We start from the raw sequence: 8,994 nt of genomic DNA, 5'->3' as shown, positions 1-8,994 counted from the left end.
GAGGCCTGTGGGCCGGAGGCCGGCCTGTGGGGGGGGCCTGTGGGCCGGAGGCCGGTTGTGGGGCGGGGGGGACGCCTGTGGGCCGGAGACCGGCCAAGGGCCCCCGGGTCTAGCAGCGGCGGTCCGAGAACCTCGTGTGGCCCTTGACCTCCACCCACCCACCAGCCTCTCTTCAGCCAAGAAGAAGAAGCGCGACGATGGCATCCGCGAGCACGTGACGGGCTGCGCGCGCAGCGAGGGCTTCTACACCATCGACAAGAAGGACAAGCTCAGGTACCTCAACAGCAGCCGCGCCAGCACCGACGAGCCGCCCGCCGACACGCAGGTACGCGCCGCCCCGAGGGGCGGGAGAGCGGCCGCCGCGCCTGGGCGCGTGCACGCGTGCGTGCTGGTGCCCGCCAGGACTGGGGCTCGAAAAGTCAGGCTCCTGCTGGGCTTTTTCTCCCAAGGCTGGCGCTCCACCGCCTGGGCCACAGCTCCACTTCAGGATTTTTGCTGGTCAATTAGAGAAGACTCCAGATTTGATTCCCTGGGATGGCTTTGAACTGCGGTCCTCAGATTTCAGCCTCCTGGAAGCTAGGATTGCAGGATTATAGGGATGGATGGGCCTGTTCGTGCCTTCCTTTTTTGAATTTTTATTTTTGTTTAATTTATTCTCTTTCCACCGTGGGGTTTGGACTTAGAGCCTGGGTGCTGGGCCCGAGCTCTTTTGCTCAAGCCTAATGCCATCTCACTTTGAGCCACAGCTCCACCCCCGGTTTGGGGGTAGTTCATTGGGTGATGCTGGATTTGATATTTTTGATGGCAAACCGAGGGAGGGTCTTCAGAGAAAATGTGGGGCAGGGGCTTTGGCCTGTGGCTTTTGAGGCCCCCTTCTCCCCCAGTGGCTGCTGTGCAGAGTTCAGGGGTGCAAATGGAATTGGGGTGCAGTCCTGCAGTTCCAGGACAGAACTGAAGGTGGGGTGGACTTCAGTGGCCATGAAGGAAGCAGCTTGAAAAGATTCAGGAAGTGCCATGGGCCCCGGGGCTGGGCTGTGTTGGGGAGATGAGGGGCTGGAGGCCTCCCCTGCCTGCAGCCTGAACACATGGCCCCTCCCCCTCGGGGCAGCCAGGGAGAGCCTGGGGCTGGGGAGTCAGGCCTCTGAGCCTGACCTTGTCTGACCTTGTCATCTGTGTCCCTCTCTGACCCCATCTGTCCCTGTCTGACCCTGTTCTCTCTGTGTGTGACCTTGTCCTCTGTCCCTGTTTGGCCCCACCTTCTGTCCCTGTCTGACCTTATCCTGTCTCTGTCTGATCTTGTTCTGTCTCCCTGTATGACCTTGTGTCTTCGGTCCCTGTCTGACCTTGTCCTCTGTCCCTGTCTGACTCTGTTCTTTCTCTGTCTGACCTTGTCCTATCTCCCTTTTTGACCTTGTCCTCTGTCCCCCTCTGACCCCGTCCCCTGTGCCCGTCTGACCCCATCCCCTGTGCCCGTCTGACCCCGTCCCCTGTCCCCCTCTGACCCCGTCCCCTGTGCCTGTCTGACCCCGTGTCCCGTGCCGGGCAGGGCATGAGCATCCCTGCGCAGCCACACGCCTCCACCCGCGCGGGCTCCGAGCGCCGGTCGGAGCAGCGCCGCTTGCTGTCCTCCTTCACTGGCAGCTGTGACAGTGACCTGCTCAAGTTCAACCAGCTCAAGGTGAGGACCCCAACAGCCTGCCCTGGGACAGTTGTGGGGGACGCTGGACCTGAGGCCGGTGTCACCCCTTCCTTCCTTCCCTCCCTCCCCCCAGTTCCGGAAGAAAAAGCTCAAGTTCTGCAAGAGCCACATTCATGACTGGGGCCTGTTTGCCATGGAGCCCATTGCAGCCGACGAGATGGTCATCGAGTATGTGGGCCAGAACATCCGACAGGTTAGGCGCTGCCCAGGGGCCCGGGGCGGGGCCGGGCATCTCGGGTCCGGCCCTGGCTCACATCCTCCTGTGGCCAGGTGATCGCGGACATGCGGGAGAAGCGCTATGAGGACGAGGGCATCGGCAGCAGCTACATGTTCCGGGTGGACCACGACACCATCATCGATGCCACCAAGTGCGGCAACTTTGCGCGGTTCATCAACCACAGCTGCAACGTGAGTGCGGGGCGCAGCAGGGCTGCAGCCTCTGCCCAGAGCATAATGACTCATGACTCCCCAGGCGGGTGTGCAGCGGGTGGTGGATTCTGGGTCTTGAGCAGGGATGCTGGACCTCTCTTCTAAAGGAGCACAGGTAACTCCAGACCTCCAAAGTTACTAACTTCACCCTTATAGCAAAAGCAGCCCCAGAGGGGCTGGGAAGGTGGCTCAGTGGTAGAGTGCTTGCCTAGCATGCATGAAGCCCTGGGTTCCATTCCTGGGTACCACATACAGAAAAAGCCAGAAAGCCGAGTGCCTGTGGCTCACGCCTGTAATCCTAGCTACTCAGGAGGTTGAGATCTGAGGATTGATGTTCAAAGCCAGCCCGGGCAGGAAAGTCCATGAAACTCTTTTTTTTTTGGGGGGGGGGGTCCGGTCGTGGGGCCTGAACTCTGGGCCTGGGTGCTGTCCCTCAGCTCAAGGCTAGTGCTCTACCACTTGAGCCATAGTGCCACTTCCGGCTTTTTTCTTTTTGTTTATGTGGTGCTGAGGAATCAAACCCAGGGCCTCAGGCATGCAAGGCAAGCACTCTACCACTGAGCCACCTTCCCAGCCCCCCTCATGAAACTCTTATCTTCAATGAACCACCAGAAAACTAGAAGTGGCACTGTAGCTCAAGTGGTAGAGCGCTCACCTTGAGCTGAAGAGCTAAGGGACAGCGCTCAGGCCCAGAGTTTAAGCCCCATGACCGACCAAAAAAAAAAAAGCCAGAAGTGGTACTGTGGCTCAAGTGGTAGAAGGCTTGCCTTGAGCACAGAGAGGCTCAGGGACAGTACCCAGGCCTGGAGTTCAAACCCCAGGACCAGCCCTCAAAAAAACAACCCAGAGGAGATGGAAATGAATGGGAAAGTGGAAATGGCTAAGTGCCCAAATCTTTACTGACCGAAATAGGCAGCGATCATGTGTTTTGACCCCTTAGTCTATAGCTCAGAAATGATGCCTGGACTAGGAATCGAAACGTAGAATAAGTTTTGAGATATAACGGTTACCATTATCATGGTTTTTATTGAATATCAGAAAGGAGGGGGGTGGGGGTCCCTGCTCACTGCCCGCCCCGCCCCCTCTGCCTGCAGCCCAACTGCTATGCCAAGGTGATCACAGTGGAGTCGCAGAAGAAGATTGTGATCTACTCCAAGCAGCACATCAGCGTCAACGAGGAGATCACCTACGACTACAAGTTCCCCATCGAGGACGTCAAGATTCCTTGCCTCTGTGGCTCTGAGAACTGCCGCGGGACCCTCAACTAGGATCCCGGGTGCCAAACGCGAAGGATGTCAGCTGCGCCAGCCTGGGGCTCCGGAGGACCCCTCTCCCCGGCCAGGCCCCACCTCCTGCCCATTTCAGGTGCTGTCCCTTTTCCCAGCCGCCATGCCAGGGCCTGGCACCCACACTACCCCAGGACCCGCCCGCAGCTCCAGCCCCGCAGTGGGAAAGGGCTTCTGTCTCTCCACCTGTGTCTCTTTCAGGACTTTTGTTTAACTTCAACACAAACTTTGTCTTCTTTGTGTGTAACTGTCTGTCCGTCTGTCTCCTCTCCTCATCCGCCTGTCCTCTCTGGACTGTCCTCTCCTCAGCCTACCCGTGAATGCTGCTATGTTCTTCTGTCTTCTCTTTCCTTTTCTTCCTTGTCCTAAGAAGAGACATTTTAACCGCAAATGTGAAGACAGAATGGGGGGGCGGGGCTGTGGGGGGTTCAAAGCTGCCGAGTGACCATGGATGTGTCAGTCCGGGGTCCAGGACCCTGTGCGGGGACACAGGGCGGGGCTGGCCGTGACCTCAGAACACTATGTATCCAAAAGGCCCCTCTCTGCCTGCACGCGTGCGCAGTGAGGAGAGCTCCAGCCTTCCCCGGGGACCACAATGCCGCCCTGCCAGGCTGACCCTGCGGCCAAGCTGTCCAACCCCCAAATCCTGGGGTTCAATGTTTACTTTCTCATTCGGATGCCAGCAATGAGGGAGCCTCGTGAGGTCCCCAGCCTGGTGGGGCGCTGGGTAGGGTGTCTGCTGTCCCCGCCCTCCTAGTGGGAGGGGCTTCGGGGCAGGCGGGTCCCCAGCCCCACCTTACGGGTTGTCTGACAGTTTGTTCCGCACGTGGCATTTTTTGTTGTTGTCATTGATGATCTTCTCCTGCGCAGCACCCCCTCGGCCCCAGCACCCCGCCCCGGAGACCAGAGCATATTTATTTCTAGAGTGAGCAGATTTATTTCTCCCAGAGAAAGGAAAAAAATCTTGGAAAAGATTTTAAAACTCACATCTAAGTCTTTGACAGGTTTTTTTTTTTTTTTTTTTGGCATTTTATCCTTTTTCCTTTACTTCCCATCCTTTTCAGGGTTTATTTCTATGAATTTTTTTCTAATATGTGTATAAAATCAAAACGAAGGGAAAAAATAGATTTTTGAAGTTTCAGAACCAACTTCTGTAAATAGACTGCCATAAAGGACTTTTTCTCGGAAACATTGTTTCTTGTGGAAACACAGTGAGGAGACTTTTTTTGCTCATTTCTTTGTACTTCCAAAAAAAGAAAAGAAAAAAAAAAAAAGACACAAAAACAAGTCCCCTGTCCCCTCCCCCCAGAGAAGAGCAGAGCAGGCGTGTAAATACTTCTGGAACATGACTGTCCAGTCCGGAGCCCTCATGAAGAAGTGAGGCTCCTGGTGGGTGGGCGGGCACGGGCCACGCCTGCCCAGTCCACCGCCCACCACGGGTGGGCCAGGCCCGAGCCTCTGGTACCTCAGCTTGTGTCAAGCTTGTTATCATGTAAATTCTGTACAAAGAATTTTATTTTTCTCTTCTTTGGTCATTGGTGGTTTTGTTGTGTTTTCTTTAAAAAAAAAAAATGTTCTTTCACCGCAGGCCCTGGGGTGGAGACTTTGCCCGCTGGTCTGGAGGTCAGGAGGCGGGTGCTTAAGACTAGGGGGAGGGGCAACCTGGACACGGCAGCGACCTTCTCTTCCTTTTGTGAATTTTTTTTTTCTGCCTAATTGTGCAACCAAGGAAATATTTATTTTTCACACAAGGAGATGTAGTGTGTAGACACAACAGATTTAAGTTACTTGTGCAGCCCCCAAGGGGCTGGTGCCATGCGATCTCCTCCTGTGTCCTTCCCCACGCCCCACAAAAAGAGGGAGCAAGCAGGGATGAGCCGCCACCTCCCCCACTCGCCCACGGGGGGGGGGGGCGGGCCGAGTTAACCTTGGCTGACCTTGACACTGGAGTGCCGGGCTGGGCCCTGTCTCCCCCGGGAATGGTTTGCAGGAGTGCAGGTACATGCTGGCCCATCTTCCTTCCCGAAGCCTCTGCTTCCATTGAAAATGAAATGCTTTAGAAATGTTGAGGAGGGGTTACTTCTTTTTTTTTTTTTCCTTCTTTTTCTTCCTTCCCTTCCCTTCCCCGCAAAGAAGAAAAACATAAATTTTAGGGTTGTTTGTGCATATAGACTCTGTCATCCGTATGTAACTTGTTTTGAAGAGAAGTGTTCCGTTGTGGTGTCTTGCTGTAAATATTTGTTCATATTTTTGTGAATTCAATACTATGTACCATTGTATTATAGTAACTTTTATAAAGCAATCCATAAATACACTGACTTTTCTTACGCATACGCCGTCTCTCTTGCTCTCCTCTCTCCCTCCCTCTATCCTCATTCTCTTTTCACTGAGAGCCGGCACCCTGCCCGCCAGGGGGCAGTGGTGAGGGCTGATGGGGCTTGGGAACAGGAGATAGGGCGGCGGGTTCCACACAGACCCTCCTTGAACCTGAGTGAAGATTGCATTCTGAACTAGTCCAGATTAGAGTCAGACTGGCGCTTCCACAGCTTTTTTTTTTCTTTTTTATTCTGTCATGGAGCTTGAACTCTGGGCCTGGGTATGGTCCCTGAGCTCAAGACTAGCACTCTACCACTTTGAGCCACAGTGCCACTTCTAGTTTTCTGGTGATTGATTGGAGGTAAGAGTCTCAATGGACATTCCTGCCTGGATGGCTTTGAACTGCAATCCTCAGATCTCAGCCTCCTGAGTAGCTAGGCTTAAGTTGTCTTAGATGCATTTTTTTTTCTTAAGAGGTTAGGCACTGAGTGCTTTACAGAATCAAGTAGCCTACTGCAGTCATTAGAAGAACTTGGAATAGTGACTGTTCGAAAATGTGTGACAGCCGAGTATCAGTGGCTCACGCCTGTAATCTTTGCTACTCAGGAGGCTGAGACCTGAGGATTGCGGTTCAAAGCCAGCCCAGGCAGGAAACTCTGTGAGACTCTTATCTCCAATAAACCACTCAGAAAACCGGAAGTGGTGCTGTGGCTCAAGTGGTAGAGCGCTAGTAGCCTTGATCTGAAGAGCTGAGGGACAGCGCCCAGGCCCCGAGTTCAAGCCCCATGACAGACCAAAAAAAAAAAAGACGACAAAGAGCAATATGGTTAGAAAGATGCTATACTTCCCTCTTTATTGGAGATGTGTGGATTACATCCAGATACTCTTCCTCCCAATCAAGCTGCCTCAATATTAAAAGTGTCAGCACAGCCGCTGTGATTGAGTGTGTGATATCATTAGTGGAGCACAAATTGCTGCACTTCACAGTGAGAAATCAGACATGAGCACCCAAGCACTTCAAATGCACACGAGCCTTGGCCCAGACATTCCACGGTCAGGACTTGAGCCAAGAGTCCTAAGGAAATGGTGGCGTAGATCGTGGCATGCATCTGATGGCAGTGAATGAAGGCAGGGAGAGCTGCACCGTGAATGTCTGGTTGTAAGAACTATACAGGCAAAAAAGACAACACTCCTGCAGATTGATGGGAGAGAGAAAGGGGTGTTGGGCTGAGACAAGAGACAGGCAGACAATAATACCTCCTGGTGATTCATTCATGGATTCATCTGGCCAATTTTTTAATTTTTTTTTTTTTTTGTTGGTATCGGATCATGAACTCAGGACCTGGGCACTGACCCTGAGCTCTTTCACTCAAGGTGAGAACTCTACCACTTGAGCCATAATGCCACTTCCTGTTTTCTGGTGGTTCATTGGAGGTAAGAGTCTCATGGACTTTCCTGTCCAGGTTGGCTTTGAACCACAATCCTCAGATCTCAGCCCCTGGAGTAGTTAGGATTTCTGGCGTGATCTACCAGTGCCCAGCTCACTCAGCCAATATTAAACATTATGTGAGGATGTGGTGAATAAACCTAAAAACCTTATAGAATGAATATTCTCATAAAGAGAAGAAAGCCATTGTTTTAAGCATCTTTTATGTGAAACTCAGCAGTTCTGGGAGGTGTGGTTATACTGCTCACCCCATCCAAAAAATGCAGCTGAGGCACGGAGAGGTCTCGGAGCCAGGAGTGTGAGCTGGAAGGTCGGCTCCCTTGTCTCAGTTTGGCTGAGAAGAGAGTGCCCTGCCTAGACTTAAGATGCTTAGCATGAAGCGAGGGACCAGTGGCTCACACCTGTAATCCTAGTTACTTAGGAAGGCTGAGATCTGAGAATCACATTTGAAGCCAGCCTGGGCAGGAAAGTCTATGAGACTCCTGTCTCCAGTTAAACATTGAAAGCTCGAAGTAGAACTGTGGCTCAAGTGGTAGAGCACTTGCCTTAAGTACAAATGCTCAGAAACAGTATTCAGGCCCTAAGTTTAAGTCTGAGGGCAGGTGCGTGCACGCGCACACACACACACACACACACACACTGCGTAGCATGGGCAGCTTGTGAGGCATAGGAAGGCCAGCCCAGGGTCAGCCCTATTTCAAGACAATTCCTAGAAATCTAGGAATCTAGATACATTCAAATGTATGTGAAACTGCCCAACTTTTAAAAATATTGATGTGTTTGCCTGAAGCCCTACAGACAAACTAAAATACATCTGTGAGCCAGATTTGGTCCTCAGCCACTGATTTGCAATCTCCTGGGTTATAGATGGCATTTCTCTTTGCATAAACCATGGGAGAACCGAGGGAGGCATTTTTGCATAGCCTGGCACCTATTCCTCTCCATTCCCTACCACATTCTTTTCATCTCTCAAGTTCATGACCTTAGAATCCCTGATTTTGTCCCCCTAAGCGGAAAAAAATTTTAATCCTGTTTCCCCTGTAATATTATTCAAATTATTATTATTATTTACAATGATATTCACCTAGTTCTGAATTGACTCATGCTCTGGGAGAACATGGAGGGTTTACAGAGTAAGCCAGGCACTGTGGCTCACGCCTGTAATCCTAGCTACTCAGGAAACAGATCTGAGGATGGCGATTCAAAGCCATCCCGTGCAGGAATGTCTGAGACTATCTCCAATGAACCACCAAATGCCAGAAGTGGAGCTGTGACTGAAGGGGTAGGGTGCCAGCCTTGAGTAAAAAACCTTAGGGACAGCGCCCAGGTTCTGAATTCAAATCCTAGGACTTGTGAACCCCCCCTACACACACACACACACACACACACACACACACACACACACACACACACAGCAGGTGTAAGAGATCAAATTTGTCACCGCTTATAAATTCCTAATATTCTTGTTGTTGTTACTGTTATTTTGCAGTTCTGGGGTTGAACCCAAGACCTCTTCCATACCATACATAGGCTGCCTGTGCTCTACCAGGGGGCTTTATGCCTCTAGCCCCTCCCCAACTTTGTGATTTTAAAGAAACACTCACCCCCCCCCGAGGGTTTTAAGAGGTGTCTCATTCTATTGGGCTGAATCTAAGGGGCCAGGGATACAGTTTTGTTTGTTTTGTCGGCCATGGGGCCTGAACCCTTGGCCTGGCGCTGTCCCTCAGCCCTCAGCTCAAGGCTAGCGCTCTACCACTTGAGCCACAGCGCCACTTCCGGCTTTTTCTGCTTATGTGGTGCTGAGGAATCGAACCCAG

At 52.3% G+C, this 8,994-nt stretch overlaps 1 protein-coding gene across 1 annotated transcript in view; it reads left to right on the top strand.

Moving 5' to 3' along the window:
* Setd1b (SET domain containing 1B) overlaps positions 1 to 5,726 on the top strand; it is a 21,696-nt gene extending 15,970 nt beyond the window's left edge. Inside the window, exons 12-16 of the mRNA XM_013023075.1 lie at positions 89 to 325; positions 1,547 to 1,678; positions 1,773 to 1,892; positions 1,970 to 2,107; positions 3,223 to 5,726. Coding sequence (XP_012878529.1) covers positions 89 to 325; positions 1,547 to 1,678; positions 1,773 to 1,892; positions 1,970 to 2,107; positions 3,223 to 3,396 — 801 coding nt within the window. The 3' untranslated portion in view covers positions 3,397 to 5,726. The remainder of the gene's footprint in view (positions 1 to 88; positions 326 to 1,546; positions 1,679 to 1,772; positions 1,893 to 1,969; positions 2,108 to 3,222) is intronic.
* The last annotated feature ends 3,268 nt before the right edge of the window (positions 5,727 to 8,994 follow it).

Source organism: Dipodomys ordii, unplaced genomic scaffold, assembly GCF_000151885.1.
Source record: "Dipodomys ordii isolate 6190 unplaced genomic scaffold, Dord_2.0 Scaffold66, whole genome shotgun sequence".
Lineage (NCBI taxonomy): Eukaryota > Metazoa > Chordata > Mammalia > Rodentia > Heteromyidae > Dipodomys > Dipodomys ordii.
The sequence above is the reverse complement of the archived record's forward strand: the minus strand, read 5'-3'. Positions and strand labels throughout refer to the sequence as shown.